The sequence below is a fragment of the Ovis canadensis genome, chromosome 17 (genome assembly GCF_042477335.2).
Source record: "Ovis canadensis isolate MfBH-ARS-UI-01 breed Bighorn chromosome 17, ARS-UI_OviCan_v2, whole genome shotgun sequence".
NCBI lineage: Eukaryota > Metazoa > Chordata > Mammalia > Artiodactyla > Bovidae > Ovis > Ovis canadensis.
In genome coordinates, this window is record NC_091261.1 from 28779171 (window position 1) to 28799383 (window position 20213).

The 20213-nt window shown below is 36.2% G+C and overlaps 1 protein-coding gene and 1 pseudogene across 17 annotated transcripts in view; both read left to right on the forward strand.

The window, feature by feature from the left end:
• ELF2 (E74 like ETS transcription factor 2) overlaps positions 1-20213 on the forward strand; it is a 97453-nt gene that overhangs the window by 24247 nt on the left and 52993 nt on the right. For 8 of the 17 annotated variants that reach the window (XM_069557075.1, XM_069557081.1, XM_069557079.1 and 5 more), the window contains exons 1-2: positions 971-1058; positions 2339-2577. The exons of 7 other annotated variants lie outside the window; for them this stretch is intronic. Coding sequence is in view for 4 of the 10 variants with exons in the window: in XM_069557062.1 (XP_069413163.1) it covers positions 2506-2577 (72 nt within the window). In the remaining 6 variants the exon portion in view is untranslated. Of the gene's footprint in view, positions 1-970; positions 1059-2338; positions 2578-20213 lie in introns of those variants that run through there. 2 more of the 17 variants (XM_069557076.1, XM_069557082.1) reach the window with 1 other exon arrangement.
• Positions 3498-10016, forward strand: LOC138422807 (large ribosomal subunit protein uL4 pseudogene; annotated as a pseudogene).

Genomic DNA, 20213 nt, shown 5'->3' on the forward strand with positions numbered 1-20213 from the left:
TAAACTTCTGCAGAAGGAACACCTGAGAAATCAGAAAGTGGAGGCACAGTTTAAATGATTTTTTTTTTTTTTAAGTAGAACTGTATCTGAGAAAGGAAGGAACTAGAGGGCTATGCAGGGTCATGGAGGAGTCATGTTTACGATGAAAGGGTTTTGACTTTTCTGGCAGTCCAGTGGTTAAGACTCCATGCTCTTACTATAGGGGCATGGATTAGATTCCTTGTCGGAGAACTAGGATCCCATATGTTGTGTGGCATGGCCAAGAAATTAAAAAAAAAAATAAATAAAGATGAGAGAGTCTTATAAATATTTGGACGTTGAGGAAAGGAAGCCAGTGTTAAGAAAGAAAAATAAGGAAAAAGAAGGAATAATTGATGGAATAAGGCCTAAAATCCAGTGCATCGGTCAGTAGATCAGCTTTAGAAAGCGGAAGGGCTATTTGAGGAGGCTTGGAGTGTTTGAATTTGTGTGAATGCTAACTTTTGAAGAGCAAAAAAGTGAATGGGAGGAAAGTTTAACAGGCAATAATATATTAATGTTGTTCAATGGCAGTTTTCTGGGTTAGTCTTTTAATTTAAAAATTTGTTTAAATTATTTTTTTATTGAAATTAGTCTTTTTAAACTTAATTTAATACTCCTGGAGTTCTGGAGTTATACTTGCAGCCATGTGTTAAAATCCTCCTATTGGCTAATTGAAATATAGCCCATAATGTGGAGTATAGGCTATGTATGTGGGAATCTGTTGTTATTCAATGATTGTCATTTGGTGATGACTTAAAACTTTAAGTCTGATAAAAAACTTTTGATTCTTCAGTAGTTTAGGAATAATTTATTATGTTCATTATAAAATGTGTGCCGTCAGGCTTGGAGATGATTTGTTGTAGTAAGTACATATTGTCTGAATCACATCTATTTTGAGTAAAATGTTTTAAATAGAATTATATTAATACTGTATTTTTTCCCCCACTAGTAGTTCCAGGGAACTGCTGGTTTATATTCTAACTCTTGCCAAATTGTGAAACTAGTGAAGGATGCTTAGACTACTTAACATTCAAATTGTAAGTAAAATTTATTTCTGCTTTTATTATCTGTATGATTAGAAAACAGAAATTGAAAATAATTGTTACCTTATGTGATAATAGTGAGATTCAGTGTGATGAGATTGAGGATTTTTCTTAGTTTTTATTCTTAAGATACAAATATTTCCTATCCCATTTTCTGTTGTTAAGATCAAGAAGAAGACAAATAGTACCGAATGGGTCTTAGGTAGTGAGGTGAAATTTCTGCTTTTTTTCAGGAATTTTCTATTTGTTGTAGAAGTTTAGGGAAATTTTGTATTATTTTCTTTTCATATTTAATATAGGATATGTTATTAATGGAATGATTAATTAGAAATGATTATTTTCTCTTTAAATATGCTTAGTTTTTCTGTACTCTTAAATTTTTGTGTGGAAAATTCTATCAAGCCCTGTGATTTCTTTGTGCAATATTTAATGTACACAAAAATCAAATAAAATGTAACTTTTTAAGAAATAATCTAATACATAAATCAAGATGATGTACATATTGCTGTTCATCTCCACTAGGGGAAAAAACTTGAGTTATATTTACTTGAAACCATTTGCTATATTGCGTTTTGAATCAATAACAAAAAAGTTATTGAAGAAAGAATGAGAAGGTAATATTAAAGGCATTCCAAGTCATTTCACTACTTTATTTTCAAACTATTGTATTTGAAAGTATAAGTAATTCAAATTACAGACCTTGTAGAGTATACAAAATGTGAACACAGAATGAGCCTGCTACTGTAAGCAAAAGCTAATTCTAATTAGTTATTTATATACATATGTAAACAAACAACATAAACATAAATTCATATGCATAAACAAACCAAATGAGCCAAGGAAGACTGAAATATTTACAAACCAATGCATCTTTTAGTTTGTTAAATAGGTGAATAATTTTAGAAGTTGTCTTGGTCCAGCACATTTTATGTTTTTAGTGCATAAAATTTTTTTAAATTTCAGAAATTTTTACCAAAATATTTCAGGAATAATAGTATATCTTCATAAGGAGAGAAAGTTGTAACATTTTATTTCTTAGAATATAAACATCATAAGATCACCAGTGTGCAATAGCTTGGTAAGAACTGCAGATTGTGAACTTGACTGCTCTAAGAGGAATGCTCATAACTGCCCTCTTTTGACACAGAGCTGTATAAGCCTAGCTCTTTTTTTCTCAGTTTATACAAATGTTAAAAAATTTTATTGCAAAATAGTTTGTGCTGCTTTGTATCCTTGTATTTTTTAAAAATAATTTTTCAAATTCTTCTTTTTAGGCTCTCTGGTTAATCATCTTAAGAAGACTGGATTTCTGGATATCAACTCTACTCCATCTCTATTGACTTTTAAAACATGATAATGCAAACCTATAACACTGACAATCATCCATGAACCTTTAATTACATTGATTGGTAGCGTTTGAAGCTTCCTCAGGGAGTAAACAATGACATCAGCAGTGGTTGACAGTGGAGGTTCTATTTTGGAGCTTCCCAGCAGTGGAGTAGAAAATCAAGAGGTTAGCCATCCAATGTCTTAAATTTCTTTTTTGTTCATAAAATCAATGCATGAACTAATGAACTTAATGGGAAACAGGTATTTGAGAGTAGAAATGTATAGTGCATGAGACTGTATATCTCTGTCATGTGTCCTCATATGATTGGGTACTAGAAGCTTGAGGGAGGTAGTGCTGGGCCTGAGTTGCCTGAGTTGTTGGAGCTTCAATATATTGGAATGAACTAGGAGGGAAAAAAGAAAGAAGACAATAGTATTAGTTGAGAAATAGATTTAAATCTCTGATAAAATCCATTGTTTTGGATTTTAGAGTATATAGGTAAATATGGTGTCTAAATACCTAAGTTATATTCATCTTACTTTAGAATTTTGTATCTCTTTTTGTTGTTACCTTTGTCTTTTGATTATTCTAATTCATGTGGGAATCCATTGTATTTTAAGTATGTATTATTTATATTTAAGAATTTAATTTAGATAATTTGTAAATCAGAAGAGAAACTCGGTTTTGAAATTTTATACTTGAAGAATTTTGCAATGTTAGTGTATTTGGTTGTTTTTTGTTGTCGTTGTTATTGATAACATTAAAGAATAAGAGATAGGAGTAGAAAGCAACAGTACCTGAAATACATGGACTTTCAGGGCCTGGCTTTTATTCCCACCATTCAGTAAAGACTGACTATTGGGAATTATCTAAATTAAAGTATAATAATACTGTCACAACAATGGTCAAATATTTGGACAGAGATAAGATGGGAAAATGGAGGAAAAAATCTGTTTTTTCTATATTCTATGGAAGATACTGCTGTTATTGGTACTGTTACTGAGATACAAATTAGGATGTCAGGCTGTGTGTTCTGGGTCTGGATTCTTTTTCTAGCTTGCTTTGTGTTTGTTCAGAGGTCTGTTCAGTCCTCTGAGATAGCTATGGGCAAATTCAGTGGGTTTGTTTTCAGTGGACTTGGTAACTGAAATATCCCTGTAGTATTTGAATCTAAAACTGTTTCAAAATCTACTGAGAGAAGCAAAGGTAAAGAACATGTTTTATTCTCATAATCAATTTCTGCTTCCTTCTTGAAGTTTCACTTTCTGTATGATCACTTCCAAGTATGACTCACCCAAGAAATGAGAGACTTGGGATTTCTATCCCCTCCAATACTGTCCAGGACTTGCTTCTTCAAGTACTTTCCTTTTGCCCCATGGTTTTACTCTGTTGATATTAATTCTATGGGGGAAGCTGCTAAGAACAATTGGCAGAATATATTTACCTTGTGGTGACTGGGTACCACCATTATGGGAAAATGAATAGAACACTTTGTTTCTGGAAGACTCTCTATACGTCCCTTCATTTACATAGAACCCCATGTGTTCATGGCTTGACAAACTGTTTGTTACCAAAGAAAGAATCTGACAAATGAAAATAATTTTGTCAAGATATTATTGACTAATGATTTATGCAGTAGTCTTAAAAGGTGGTCATAGGCGTTTTAGGAAGAGTGGCACCAGAAAGGAGGAAACTATTCTCGGAAACTTTTTGTTCACATTATGTCATGTGGATACCTACTTACTTTCATTTCATTTATTCTCTCAACAAACATTAATTGACCTCTTACTGAATGTCAGTTACTTTTTTAGGCGCTGGGGATAAAGTATTTCAGAATGGCTGTGAAGAATAAATCAGGGCTAGAGATAGATAGAGAATTGGTAGGGTATTTTGATTAGAATGGACAAGGAAGGCTTCTCTGAGCAGGTGGCATTTTAGTGTAGACCTAAATAGCATAAGGGATTGAGCTGTAGAAACACCTGGGGAAGAAAATTCCTGGAAGAAATAAAAGCCACTAGTTTCTGTAATATCTCCCAAGTTTTTAAAGTGAGTTTTGGGGATAGTGGTATTTGAAAGATAGAATTTTGTCTTATAAGCTACTATTCAGGAATGTATTTTTAATATATATCTATACTAATACTTTAAAATGTAGGCTGGGGTGGGGAAAAAATGACCTTATTACCTTAGCTTCAGAATCTGAAGAAGAAATAAATGTTTAAAATATGATGGGCAACACATTTTAAATCAATTATAAAATTTTTTTAATTATTAAAAAAGTGGTGGGCATTTGGAGAGTTATTAGTGATATTTAGGCTTTATTTCTTATAATTTTATTCTTGATTATGTTTTATATGAATATTTTATAAAATTAGGATAATTGTTTGTGACAAAGAGCAAAAAAAGTAGACTGTAATCTTATTAATGAGTGTGGATACAAAAACCATAAATAAAATAGTAATACATTTATAAAATAGTCATATATTTAAAAATCCAGTTACCAAATAGGATTTAGATACATAAGGATATCCAATTTTAAGAAAACAAGTAATATATATCCCTACTAATATGACATATGATATAATAGTTAGGATAAAATACTTGATGAAATAGGATTTTTTGAAGTTCAATATCCTTCCTGATAAAAACTATAAAGTGTATATTTCCTTAATATTCTTTTAAAAAATATATAAATCAAGAAGTAGAATCCTATTTAATGGTGAAATACTGGAGTATTTTCTCTGAAATTGGAGAGAAAGTCAGTATGGGCACTACTATTATTTAATATTTTCCTATAATCAGACAAAATAATGAAAAAAATATATAAATGTTAAAAAGACCAAATTGCTGTTTGTAGATAATATGACTCACCACCTGGGAAAACCAAGGGGAAAATCCATTAGAACTAATAAGAGTACCTAATAGTTTGGTGAGTACAAAATTAACATAAAAATATCTTGCTTTCTTTTAAGGACTGTAATTAGTTAGAAAAAAATCATGGAAATAAACTGTATTTCAGAAAATTAACAAAAACAAATAAAATGTTGAAGAATAAAAGTAAAGATATATAGGACTTGTTTGAAGGAAACTAATTAATGATACTTAAGTAGACTTTAATAAACAAAGATATATTTTGTATTTGGGTAAGAGAAACGGGAATGGTCAGTATTGTGGAGGATGTCAGTCCTCCAATTAATCTATATATTTAATTCCATGTCTATCAGATGTTAGGGCCAGTTGGGGGAAATTGATCATATGGGCCTAAAGATTGTATGGAAGAATAAACAGAGGAGTAGCCAGAGCAGTTTTTGAGAAGGAAATATATATCATGTAGGTCTCATAGAAATGGGGAATTAATGCAGAAAAAATAAAAAAGGATTTAGGTATATTTAAAAAACAAAATGAATGCAAGTTTTAGAGAGCATCTGCTTCCAGACAAAGAAGATTGGGACTTCTTCCACTTCAGGTTGTGATGGAACAACTGAAACTAGATTTGTACTCCAACCATACACAACTAGGAAAATGAATAAAACATATGAGCCCACAGTTTTTATTTGTGCTATGGTCTTGAATGTTCGTGAAACCCTCAAAATTCATATGTTGAATCCAAACTTCCAAAGATGATTATCATTAGGAAGGTATTAGGAAGTAGGGCTTTAGGAAGGTGATTAGGTAATGAGGAAGGAACCTTTACAAATGGGGTCAATACTTTTATAAAAGGCTCTAGGGGAAAAAAAGGCTCTAGAGAGACCCCTTGCCCTTTCTGCCATGTAAGGACAAAAGAAGTCTGTGACTTGGAGGAAGGCCCCCACTCAGTCATTCTAGTACTCTGATCTTGGATTTCCAGCCTCCAGAACTGTGAGCAATAAATTTCTGCTTTTTTCAGCCACCTAGTCTGGTATTTGTTATAGTAGCATGAATGGATTAAGACAGTTGGACCACAGAGGGTGCAAAACTGTTCTTCCTGAGAAATAATTGCACTGGCTTACTGCTTGGACCTACTTTATGGAAAAACATGGGAAGGAGAAATCCAAACAGAACGTAGACAGTCTCACTGTATTGAGGAAACCAAAATTTGGAATTTGGAGAGGCTAATGCAACTAAAAATGGGAAAACAATGGAATAGATGGGGAAACAATGGAACAGATGAGGAAACAGTAGAAATAATGCAGCTAATAGATGGGGAAACAGTGGAAATAGTGACAGACTTTATTTTTTGGGGCTCCAGAATCACTGCAGATGGTGATTGCAGCCATGAAATTAAAAAACACTTGCTCCTTGGAAGAAAAGCTATGACCAACCTAGACACCCTATTAAAAAGCAGAGGCATTACTTTGCCAACAAAGCTCCATCTAGTCAAAGATATGGTTTTTCCAGTAGTCATCTGTGGATGTGAGAGTTGGACTATAAAGAAAGCTGAGCGCCAAAGAATTGATGGTTTGGACTGGGTGTTGGAGAAGATTTGAGAGTCCCTTGGACTGCAAGGAGATCCAACCAGTTAATCCTGAAGGAAATCAGTCCTGAATATTTATTGGAAGGACTGATGCTGAAGCTGAAACTCCAATCCTTTGGCCACTTGATGTGAAGAACTGACTCATTGAAAGAGACCCTGATGCTGGGAAAGATTGAAGGCAGGAGGATGAGATGGTTGGATGGCATCACCAACTCGATGGACATAAGTCTGAACAAAGCTCTGGAAGTTGGTGATGGACAGGGAAGTCTGGCGTGCTGCAGTCCATGGGGTGGCAAAGAGTCAGACATGACTGAGCAACTGAACTGAACTGAATGCCACTAATTTGAGGGGCAGAGTATCTGAAAGGAAGAAGCTGCCTAGAGGAGGAACTCAGAACTCAGCCTTTGGTTCCCCTAGCTGAATGAGTTCCCAGGTGTAGTAAGAAACTCCATGAAGCCAGGCAAAGGATGATCAGAAAGGTGTAAACTCAGGAACCTACTGAAAAAAATCTACATAGTTCACTCAGGGCTGGAAGATGCTAGAGTTCCAACCAGCTGGAAAAGAGGGTTTTTGTTAACTGCCCAGGGCACTCATTAGAGATTCCAGAAGGGTCATGCCTACATAAGTGGAGCTGAACTAGCTCTGGAATAAAGGGGAGTCCAAACTTGCTCTAGAAAGATTTCAAAATAAGCCTTGAAAATTGATCCACAAGTAACATAACTGTCATAGTAAACATTATTAAAATAAGACAGCAATATATAAATTGTACCCAATGATGTAAATTTTACATATGAAATATACAATCATGTAAAATGCAAGGATGCAGGAATAATATAACTTAAAACTTGGAGAACAATTTGTCAATGAAAATAAATAGAAATGATAGATACGTAATTAACAGATAAAATTCCAAAACAGCTATTACAGATATGCTCAAGAAAGATAAAGAGAACATGAATCTCAGAGAAGAGGTGTAAATGACATAAAAGAACCAAGTGAAACTTCTAGAAATGAAATATATCCTAAATGAAAAGAAAAATTCACTGTATAGGATTACAAATAAATTAGGTACTGCATCAGAAAAGACCAGTGAATTTGAAGGATAGAAGCTATATCATTAAGTGCAGAAAGACTGAAAAAAGAAAAAAAGGTGAACAAAAACTTGGTTACCTGTGGGACAATATCATGTTGTCTAACATAATGTAATTGGAATTCCAGAATGAGAGAAGAGAACATAAAAAGCATGTAAAGAAATAATGGCTATAAAATTTCCCAAGTTTGATGAAAATAGAAACCCGTAGATCTGAGAAGGGGCTTTCCTGGTAGCTCAGCTGGCAAAGAATCTGCCTGCAATGCAGGAGACCCTGGATTGATTCCTGGGTCAGGAAGATCCTGTGGAGGAAGGGATAGGCTATCCACTCCAGTATTCATGGGCTTCCATGGTGGCTCATACAGTAAAGTATTTGCCTGCAACGCAGGAGACCTGGGTTTGATTCCTGGGTCGGGAAGATCCCCTGGAGGAGGACATGGCAACCTACTCCAGTATTCTTGCCTGGAGAATCCCTGTGGACAGAGGAGCATGGTGGGCTACAGTCCATGGATTCACAGAGACGGACATGACTGAGCAACTAAGCACAGCACAGATCTGAGAATCTTAAACTCTAAATAGGATAAAGCAGAGAGTAAACAGACTGAGGAACATCATAATAAAGCTGCTGAAAGCAAACTTCAAAAAGAAAATCTTAAAAGCTTCTAGAGAACTTCTGTGGGAGCCACAGGGTTGAGAGGAGTGTGGCCTTCTCTCCCGCCAGGGCCTGTGCTCATTCACATACCAGTACTCCAAAAAGGGGGAGTCATCTGGAAAAATGCCTCTCTTCCTGCTGTGTTCAAGGCTCCCAGCTGACCAGATATTGTGTACTGTACTCACACCAACTTGCATAAAAACAATGGACAGCTCTATGCTGTCAGTGAATTAGCAGGTCATCAAACCAGTTCTGAGTCTTGGGCAACTGGCAGAGCTGTGACTCCATTTCCCAGAGTATGAGGTGGTGGGACTCACTGTTCTGGCCAGGGTGCTTTTGGAAATACATGTTGTGGAGGCCACATGTTTGCGCTAATCAAGGCCTGGTGATGTTGGCACTTTAGACTGAACACAACGCAGAAGTGATACTCTATCTGCTCTGCACTGGCTGCCTCAGCGTTACCAGCGCTGGTTGTGTCATCTTATTGAGGAAGATCCTGAACTTGCTTTGGTGGCTGAAGATAAAGTTGAAGGCTGCAAGAAGATCAAAGAGATTGTTTTGCTTCTGAAGAAACTTAAGGCGTGGAATGATATTAAAAAGATCTGTGCTTCTCAATGAATGAGAACTGGCAAAGGCAAAATGAGAAGCCGTCACTGTGTCCAGCACAGGGAACCCTGCATCTTCTTTAACGAGGACAGTGAAGGCATCAAGGGCTTCAGAGACATCCCTGGAATTACTCGGTTTAGTGTAAGCGAAGTCAATATCTGAAACTTGCTCCTGGTAGGCATGCAGGATGTTTCTGCATTTGGACTGAAAGTGCTTTCCACAAGTTAGATGAGCTGTTCGGCACTTGGTGTAAAGAGTAACTGCAAACTCCCCATTCACAAGTTGCTTAATATAGACCTTTAAAAACCCCAGAGATCCAGAGAGTTCTCCAAGCACCACATAGGAAGATTCACTGCAAAGGCTTGAAGAAGAATCCACTGGAAAACTTGAGAATCACATTGAAGCCTCTAAACTCATTCAAAGACCATGTGCCAAAACACCATTCTTCTCCCGACCAATGACCACAAAATTCAGGTGGACAGCAGCAGCATTAGAAGCCAGATCAGATGAAAAGGGGATTCTAGGCAAGAAGTCTGTGGTAGGGAAGGAAAGAAGGCTCTTGGCATTAAGAAGCAGAAGAAGCTTTGAGGGGAAAAAAGGCTGCAGTGATAACAACAACAACAACAAAACAGCAACTGAAAGGAAACCCACAAAAAGGAAGCCCAACGCAGAAGAAAAGTCCGCTGGATAAACTCAAATTCGTGTATTCTGCAAAGGTCAAATCATTTTGGACAGTTAATTTTGAGTAAAGACCCAATTAAAGAGGTAGTGAGAAGCATGGGGGGAGGAGGCTTCCAGAGGAAAAAAATTCATTACCTACAGAAGAATGAAGATACGACTGCAGACATCTTTATTAGAATCATGCAAGTCAGAAGATAATGACTTCCTTAAATTTCACAAAACTAAAACTTGTCAACCTACAGTTACATATCCAGTGAAAATGTCCTTCAAAGTGAAGTTTTTCTCCATCCAACAAAAGCTGAGAGCATTTATCACCAACAAATGTGTATGATAAGAAATGTTAAATGAAGATCTTTAGGCAGAAGGAAAATGATACCAAATTAAAGCATATATACATAAACTTATGCATAAAGCATTGAAAAGTGCTAGAGAAATAGTTAATGTGTGGGTAAATATTTTCCAAAATTTGTTTTAAATTTTTAAAAAAGATAATTGTTTAAGAAAAAAATAACTGAATTGTATATATATATATGTATGTATATAATAGCTGAATTATGGGGTTTGCAATGTGAAGAAGCAAAAGAAGTGAATGTATGTCAACAGTAGAACACAGGATGGGAGGCAGTATTAGAAAAATACTACAGTGCTGTAAACTTTTCTCTTTTTTTTGTAAACTTTTATATTAAGCATTGTTGGATATAAACTGTAATGTGTTAGGAAGCCTGTTGTAAGTTCTGTGCTGTGTTGTGCTTAGTTGCTCAGTCATATCCGACTCTTTGTGACCCCATAGACTGTAGCCCACCAGGCTCCTCAGTCCATGGGGTTCTCCAGGCAAGAACACTGGAGTGGTTGCCATGCCCTCCTTCAGGGCATCTCCCCAACCCAGGGATCAAACCCAGATCTCCGACATTGCAGATGGATTCTTTACCATCTGAGCTACCAGGGAAGCCCAAGAATGCTGGAGTGAGTAGCCTATCCCTTCTCCAGGGGAACTTCCCAACCCAGGAACTGAACCAGAGTCTGCTGCATTGCAGATGGATTCTTTACCAGCTGATCATTCAGTGATAAAGAGTCTGACTGCAATGCGGGAGACCTGGGTTCGATCCCTGAATGGGGAAGATCTCCTGGAGGAGGAAATGGCAACCCACTCCAGTATTCTTTCCTGGAAAATTCCATGGACAGAGGAGCCTGACAGGCCATAGTCTGTGGGGTTGCAAAGAGCTGGACAGGACTGAGTGACTTTCACTTCACTTCACTTCTTTACCAGCTGAGCTACCAGGGAAGCCCATTGTAAGATCTAGTGCACCACTAAAAAATAAAAAAATATAGATAGTAAGCCATTACTATGTATAAATTAAATAGAATTAAAATGGATACTAAAAAAATTCTTAATTAAAAACAAGACTGAGAATGAAAGGAACAAGGAATAAATGAAGTAAATAACAGAGCAGTTGGTAGATTTAAACCTTGTTTTATTGATAATATTAAATATAAGTATTCTAAATAGCCCAATTTAAATGAAGATGTTGTTTAAAATGCAGATTAGATTTTTTAAAAAGCGAAATCTGTTAGTTTCATCCAAAGAACTCATTTTTAAGTATAACCACACAGTTTAAAAGTGAAAGTATAGATACAGATGATACCATGCAAATATTAATCATAAAACAAGATGAAGCGGTTTCAGGAAAAGACCAGGGATAAAGATAGACATTTCATAAATGATAAAAGGACCATCTTCTCAAGAAGACTTAACAATCCTAAATGTTTTTGCATTCAACATGAGAGCTTCAAAATACATAAAACATAAACTGATAGAACTGAAAGAGTATAAAAATCCACAGTAATAGTCAGAGTTTGCAGCATTCCTCACTCAGTAATTGATAGCTCGATTAGAAAATCAATGAGGATATCAAACACTTGAATAACAGTATGCACTAACTTCACCTAATGGACTTCTGTGAAGCACTGTGCCTGACAGTGTCAGAATACATATTCAAGTGCACATGGACACTAAGTGAAAGTAGATTATATGCTGGGTTGCACATCTCAGTAATTTTAAAAACTTTCAAAGGATCGAAATTATATAGAGAAGTTGTGACCAAAGCAGGATTATATTAGAAATTAACAAAAAAATGTGATTGCAAATTTTTTTGATACTTGCATATTAAATAGTATACTTCTATATTAGTGTAACCCATGGATTAAAGAATAAATCACAAGAGAAAGTAGATGTTCAAACTGAATGAAGATGAAGGCACAGTATATTAAGTTTGAGGGATGAAGCCAAAGCGGTGCTTAGAGGAAAGTTTATAGCTTCATATATTTACACTGGAAAAGGAAAATCAGTCTTAAGGTTTTGCCTCAACAAGCTAGAATATGAAGATCAAATCAAACCCAAAGTAGAAGGAACAAAGTAATAAAAATAAAAACGTAAATCAATGAAGCTGAAAGTGGACAATCTCTAAGACTGCACAAGAAAAAGGCAAAATACACTAATATCAAGAATGAAAGATATATTATGATAGACAGTAAACATTAAGAAGAACTTTAGGCCAATAAGTTTGATAACTTAGATGAAATGGGTCAATTCCTTGAAAGTCATTCCAAAAGGAAAAGCAGGCCTGCATAACCCTCTATCTTTTAAATAAGAAATCTTTTTAAAAGGTATCAACGTCTTTTAAAAAGGTATCTTTTAAGTAAGATATTTAAGTAACCTTTGGATTTGTAGTCAAGGTCTTTCCTGCAAAGAAAACTACAGAGCTAAATGGCTTTCTTGATCTGCTAAATATTTATGGAAGAAGTAATACCCATTTTACACAACTCTTTTAGAAAATAGAGGACAAGAGAATTTTATGAGGTCAGTATTACCCTGATATCAAGACCAGACAGAGATTTTTATAGGAAAAGGAAACTACACATCCATATTCTTTATGAACATAGAATCAAACATTCTTGATAAAAGACTTGCAATCAAATCCCGGGGCATATAAAAGGGATCATATGTCTCAAATGGGATTTATCCCAGGGAGGTAGGTTTAATCAATTAGTGTAATTTTCCGTGTTAACAAAGGAAAATGGAAAAATCATGTGATCGTATCAGTAGCCACTTAAAGCCCATTTGCTAAAAGCCAATACCTGTTATGCAAATTCTGTAAACCAGCAATAAAGGGCAGCTTCTCAGTCTGGTAAGTACATATGTGAAAAACCCACAGTAAACATACTTAATGGAGAAAGAAAATGTTTTCCTTTCAAGGTTGAGAACAAGGCAAGGGTGTCTGCTCTAACCATTGCTATTCAATACTGCACTGGCAAAGTTGGTACAGGACAAGAAAAATGAAAGACTTGCAGATTGGAGAAGAAGAAATAAAACTGTCCCTATTGCTAAATGATGCAATCATATACATAGAAACTCCTGAGAAATTTGTGTAACCGTTAAACTGATAAGTAAATGTAGAATAGGTGTCCATGTAAAAATCAGTTGTATTTATATATTATTGGAAAGTGCAATTCAGAAAGTAAGTTTAAAAAGTAATACTATTTAACAGCACCATAAGACCAAAGGGTGAAGTTTAATGAAATCTGTACATAGAAAACTACAAATTACTGTTGAGACAAATTTAATTCAGTTTAGTCGCTCAGTCGTGTTCAACTCTTTTTGACCCCATGGACTGTAGCATGCCAGACTTCCCTGTCCATCACCAACTGCCAGAGCTTGCTCAAACTCATGTCCATTGAGTTGGTGATGCCATCCAACCATCTCATCCTCTGTCATCCCCTTCTCCTCCTGCCTTCAGTCTTGCCTAGCATCAATGAGTCAGTTCTTCGCATCAGGTGGCCAGAGGATTGGAGTTTCAGCTTCAGCGTCAGTCCTTCCAATGAATATTCAGGACTGATTTCTTTCAGGATTGCCTGGTTGGATCTCCTTGCAGTCCAAGGGACTCTCGAGTCTTCTCCAACACCACAGGTCAAAAGCATCAATTCTTTGGTGCTCAGCTTTCTGTATAGTCCAACTCTCACATCCATACATGACTACTGGAAAACCATATCTTTGACTAGACGGAGCTTTGTTGGCAAAGTAATGCCTCTGCTTTTTAATATGGTGTCTCGGTTGGTCATAGCTTTTCTTCCAAGGAGCAAGTGTCGTTGAATTTCATGGCTGCAATCACCATCTGCAGTGATTTTGGAGCCCCCCAATAAAAGTCTGTCACTGTTTCCATTGTTTCCCCATCTATTTGTCATGAAGTGATGGGACCGGATGCCATGATTTTAGTTTTTTGAATGTTTTGTTTTTAGCCGGCTTTTTCACTCTCCTCTTTCACTTTCATCAAGAGGCTTACTGCCATGAGGGTGTTGTCTTCTGCATATCTGAGGTTATTGATATTTCTTCTGGCAATCTTGATTCCAGCCTGTGCTTCTTCCAGCCCAGCATTTCGCGTGATGTACTCTGCACATAAGTTAAATAAGCAGGGTGACAATATACAGCCTTGAGGTACTCCTTTCCCATTTTGGAGCCAGTCTGTTGTTCCATGCCTGGTTCTAACTGCTGCTTCTTGACCTGCATACAGATTTCTCAGGAGGCAGGTAAAGTGGTCTGATAGTCCCATCTCTTTCAGAATTTTCCAGTTTGTTGTGATCCACACAAAGGCTTTGGCATAGTCAGTAAAGCAGAAGTAGATATTTTTCTGGAACTCATTTGCTTTTTCTATGAACCAGTGGCTGTTGGCAATTTGATCTCTGGTTCCTCTGCCTTTTCTAAATCCAGCTTGAACATCTGGAATTTCTTGGTTCATGTACTGTTGAAGCCAGGCTTGAAGAATTTTGAGCATTACTTTGCTAGTGTGTGAGATGAGTGCAATTGTGTGGTAGTTTGAGCATTCTTTGGCATTCCCTTTCTTAGGGATTGGAATGAAAACTGACCTTTTCCAGTCCTGTGGCCACTGCTGAGTTTTCCAAATTTGCTGGCATATTGAGTGCAGCACTTTCACAGCATCATCTTTCAGGATTTGAAATAGCTCAGCTGGAATTCCATCACCTCCAGTAGCTTTGTTCGTAAAAAAAAGAGGCCCTCTTGATTTCTCATTATAGGATGTCTGGGTCTAAGTGAGTGATCACACCCTGGTAGTTATCTGGGTCATGAAGGTTTTTTTGTATAGTTCTTCTTTGTATTTTTGCCATCTCTTCTTAATCTCTTCTGCTTCTGTTAGGTCGATACCATTTCTGTCCTTTATTGTGCTCATCTTTGCATGAAATGTTCCCTTGGTATCTCTCATTTTCTTAAGAGATCTCTAGTCTTTTCTGTTCTTCTATTTTCCTCTATTTCTTTGCATTGATCACAGAGGAAAGCTTTCTTATCTCTCCTTGCTCTCCTTGAGAGAAATGAAACACCTGAATAAAGGGAGAATTATAACATAGGTGTGGATCAGAAGATTTATGGTTTAAGAACAGAGTTGAAGGGCTTACCTACCTGATTTAAAGACTTACTGTTAAGATTCAGTAATTGAGATAGTGTGGTGTTGGTATACTGAGAGACCTGTGAATCAGTGGAACATCTCTTAATCCCGTGTAAGACTGATTGATTTTCAGTAATGGTGCTAATGTAATTCAGTGGAGAAAGGATAGTCATTTTAACAGATGAGGTGGAACAAGTATATCCCTATGCAAATAAATGAATTACAGTCCTTTCTTGCATCATACACAATGACTAACTCTAAATGTATTTATAATTAAATATTTAAATAGTGTAAATGGAGAAAAATGAGGAAATTTTCTCAGCCTTAAAACAGGCAGTAATCCCTTAGATTGATTATAAAACACATGAAGTTGAAAAGAAAAAAAAAGATAAAGTTCATTTAAATGAAAAGCTTCTATTCCTTAAAAATATCCCATTAATAAAATGAAAGGGCAGGAATTCCTTGCTGGTCCATTGTTTAGGACTACGGGCTTTCACTGCAGGGGGCTCAGGTTCTATCCCTGGTTGGAACTAAGATCCTTCATGCTGTGTGGTGAGGAGGAGGGAGGGAAAGGCAAACCAAGGATTGGAAAGGAGTTACAATACATAACCTGTATTCAGACTATATAAAAGGACTTATATTCAGATGATATATAATAATAAGTTGGAGGTAATCCATTAAAATTAGAAAAAGATTTGATCAGATAAATATATGAATGGCTAATAAGCACACTTTTAAAATGCCCAATATTGTTAGCTATCAGGGAAACACAGTGAAAACACAAGGAAATACTACTGCATACTTAGAGAATGGTGACAATTGCAGAGCATGTTTGGAGAGGAACTGGAACTGAATCTTTCATACATTACTAGTGGGAATGTAAAACAGTGTGACCACTTTGCAAAATAATTTGACAGTCCTTTTAAAACTAGATGTACAATTACTGTATGATCTGGTAATTTGATTTGTAGGTAAATATGGAATGGAGAGGGAGGGAGGGGAACAGCAAGACATTAATAGGAGTATTGCTGCTATTTAGTCACTAAGTCGTGTCCAACTCTTTGTGACTCCATGGACTGTAGCTTGCCAAGCTTCTCTGTCCATGGGATTTTCCAGGCAAGATTACTGGAGTGGGCTGCCATGCACTTCTCCAGGGGATTGTTCCTGACCCAGAGACTGAGCCTGTGTCTCCTGCTTGGCAGGCAGATTTTTTACCACTGCCCCACCTGGGAAGCCCCAGTAGGAGGGTTACAGCCCTGTGTAGAGAGGTCTGTCAGTACAGTGGGAGTCTCAGCAATAAAAAGAAATGATCTACTGAACATGCAATGACAAGTATAAATCCTAACATTATGCTAACTTAACTCAAATGCAAAAGAGCAAAACTGTTGACTCCATATATATGAAATTTTAGGAAAAGAAAATTTATAGAGATAGAAGATCGGTGATTGCCCACGTGGGTGGAGAAGTAGATGGGGGAGTAGGTGGTGGTATGGTGGTGATTGTGAGAGTTTGACTGGTATGAGGGGTGCAAGGGAGCCTCCTAGGGCGATAGAAGTATTCTGTTTCTTGATGGTGATGATCGTTACAGGGATTTCTACATTTATAGAAATCCATAAAACTGTACACTTAAAATGGTTGCATTTTATTTACATAAAAATACATTGGTAAAGTTGATTAAAACTAAATAATTTATTTTATTAGTTGAGATATATTATCCTGTAAGTTCTATATTACCGAAACCCCTATAAGTTTTAATATATATATATTTTTTGTAATTGTTATTTTTCCTTTGTTTTTTCATTTTTTTCTCTTTTTTTATCATTCTTCTGTTTAAATGGGAAAAAAAAGTATTTTGATTTTTCTTATACAGGATTGTTGTAGAAAACAAATTCAGATACATGGAGAAAATGAAAATTCCTTTTATCTGCTCACCTCTTTTACAGTGTTAGTAGTTTGAGGTATATTCTTCAGATTTTTTAATGCATATGTAAAAGAAATATGTTTATAAATAGAATCATACAGTGGTACTGTTCTGTTAATCATTTCCTCTGATTTATTTATTTATTTATATCATTCTTTGAACCAAACTACAAGTCCTTAAAGTGACAGTTTAGTTTATATGAGATGTATATTGTTGAGGATACAGTAATTGACTCTTAATATAAAAATGGGCTCTTGCTCTTACTCATCTGTCTTTGTCAAGGAGTTGGATATGTAAACAGGTAATTATAATACAGGATAATGTACAGTGGTGACAATAGGGAAACAACTTTTTCTAGAAGTATTTGGTACGGAAGAATTGATTAGAGGATTGTAGAAGATCCTGTGGAACTGTGTCCTGAGTGGATAAAAAGGATTTGGACAGACAATGGAAGCAAAAAATCATGGAAATTTCACTTTGGGGAACAGTAGACACTGTCTCACAGTTCTACAGGCTAGGAGTTTGAAAACAAGGTTGGCGGAGTTGATTTCTTTCTGAGGGCTTTGAGAGAGAATGTCTTCCGTGCCTCTTTGTTAGCTTTTGGCAGCTTCAGGTGTTCCTTGGCTTGGATGTGGTCTCCCTGTGTCCAACTCTTTGCAGCCCCAGGTAGTGCAGCCCACCAGGCTCCTCCACCCATGGGATTCTCTAGGCATGAATATAGGAATGGGTAGCCATTCCCTTCTTCAGGGGACCTTCCTGACCCAGGGATTGAACCCAGGTTGCCTGCGTTGCAGGCAAGTTCTTTACCATCTGAGCCATCGGGAAGCCCATGCTTCTCATGAATCATTGTTATTTAACTGGGTGGAACTGTCGGCAGTCTGTGTTTATAAAGCTGATCAAGAAGCCTGATCAGCATGAAGATTCAACTGTCACTGTATCCAACTGGTGAAAAAGAATTTTTTTCTAATGTGAAAAAGTTGGACTCATTTCTTGCCTTATACACAGTAAGACATTCAAGGTTAATATTCAATATGTACTTTCTTTTTAAAAATTCACCATATCTTTGTTTTGTAATTTATTTTAAAAATTTGTGCAATATTTTATAAAAAATGAAGAGTATATAAGATATTATGTTTCAATTTAAGAAGAACAAAAAGGACATAGTATCTATCATTCAGGTTAGGAAAATAGAAATTATTGGTATTTTTGAACACTAGTGTGCTGTACCTCCTGTCCCCATACCTGTTCCCTGAGGTGCCATGATCCTGACTTAATGTGTTAACAGTCTTTTACTTTTCTTTATAGTTTTATTCTCTCTGGATATCTCCTAGACAACATATTATTTACTTTGAGAAAATGCATAGTGTACTTAGCTTTAGAGTTAGGAAGGGACCGCATTACCATAGTTAATAAAAGCTTCCAGGAGACAGGCTAACTAGTCTGACATCGGATTCACTGAGCTTCCAGAGATTCTACTCAGGTAATCCTTAAGCAGTGTAATGAGTTAGTTTTGGAAACATAAGGCCATCTTGATCAGATACATGGCAGTGCTAGGGTATATAGGCTTGGTATTGCAGCCTTCTTCAATAGGTATATGGTCATACAGAAAGAGTGCTGTTGTGCTGTGGTTTATTTTTGGTTTTTGAGTTCTTTGTGGTCTTCCAAAACTTAGGAGTAGATTGAATAAAGCAGAATACATCTGGGAGGTTCTCAGCTGATCCAGGTAGCAAGGGAAGGTGGAGTGAGTAAATAAAGCAAGACAACCCAAATATAAATAAAAATCTGGAATAGGCTTATGGGCATCCTGTCCTTAGGACCAGTGTCAGTGGTCATCTTGGTGATGACAGTTTATCCTGCTCTCTCAGACTTTGCTACAACTGAAGTAGTTGCCCTTCAGATCCAGTGCACAGCTGGTGTCCTGGAACCTCTCTTCACAATCCAATCCTCCTAAACATTGGTATTCCCTCTCTCCCATATTAGACCTTCTATATTCTAGGTTATCATCTTTATTAAACTTTTACTTTTTTAGTGGAATACACTCTCCAGTTTCTTCTTGAGAAAAGATGCATGGAAGGTAAACATTTTGAGAGATCTTTTATGTCTGAGAAAATATCTTTACTTTTTCATAAGATGGTTTGGGTGAAGAATTCTAGATTGGAAATAATTCTCCTTTATAGTTTTGAAGAAATGGTTCCATTGTCATCCATCTTCCAGTATGACTGTGGAGAAGACTGAAGTCTGAGTCCTGATTCTTTGTATATGACCTGTATTTTTTTTAAAGAATCTTAATAGAATCCTTTTTGTTCCTTAATTGTGATATTTCACAGTGGTGTGCCTCAGTGTAGGTCTCATTCTTTGTTTATACTTAACACTTGGTAGATGTTTTTAAATGGTCACCTCATATCCTTCCATGCTACAAAAATTTCTGAAGTTTTTTTCTTTCTTTCCAGCTTTTTTCCCCCCTTGTTTTCTTTTTCTGAAGCTCCTGTTACTCAGGAGCTTGGTATTGATAGTTGGTTCTCCTGGGCTGATCCTCGAGTAGTGTTCCCGTTTCTCTCCTTTTTCCTCTGGTTCCTGGGAGACTGCCTCAGTTTTATCCTCCATGCCTCATTTTAGCTATTGTGTTTTTAATTTCTCAGAACTCTTTATTTTTTTAATGTTCTTTATTAAATTATATTTTGTTCCTGCTTTTTGGATATATCTTCTCTTATTTCTGTGAAGAATATAAATTTATAAATGTATATGTAAGTAAATGGTATGTTTTATGTTAGAGGCTTTTGCTTGGATGACTAGTAATACTTGGCTGTCTGCTCATGGTTAAAAGCAGAGGACTAAGAAGCTGATTGGGAACTCTACTTTGGGTTCAGAATTGATACTAGTAAATGTGCCTATGTACCTCAAAGATGCTCTTGTTTTTCTCTCTCCAGAAAGTAACTCTCCAATCTTCTGCTGAGGTGGGGAAGGGCCGG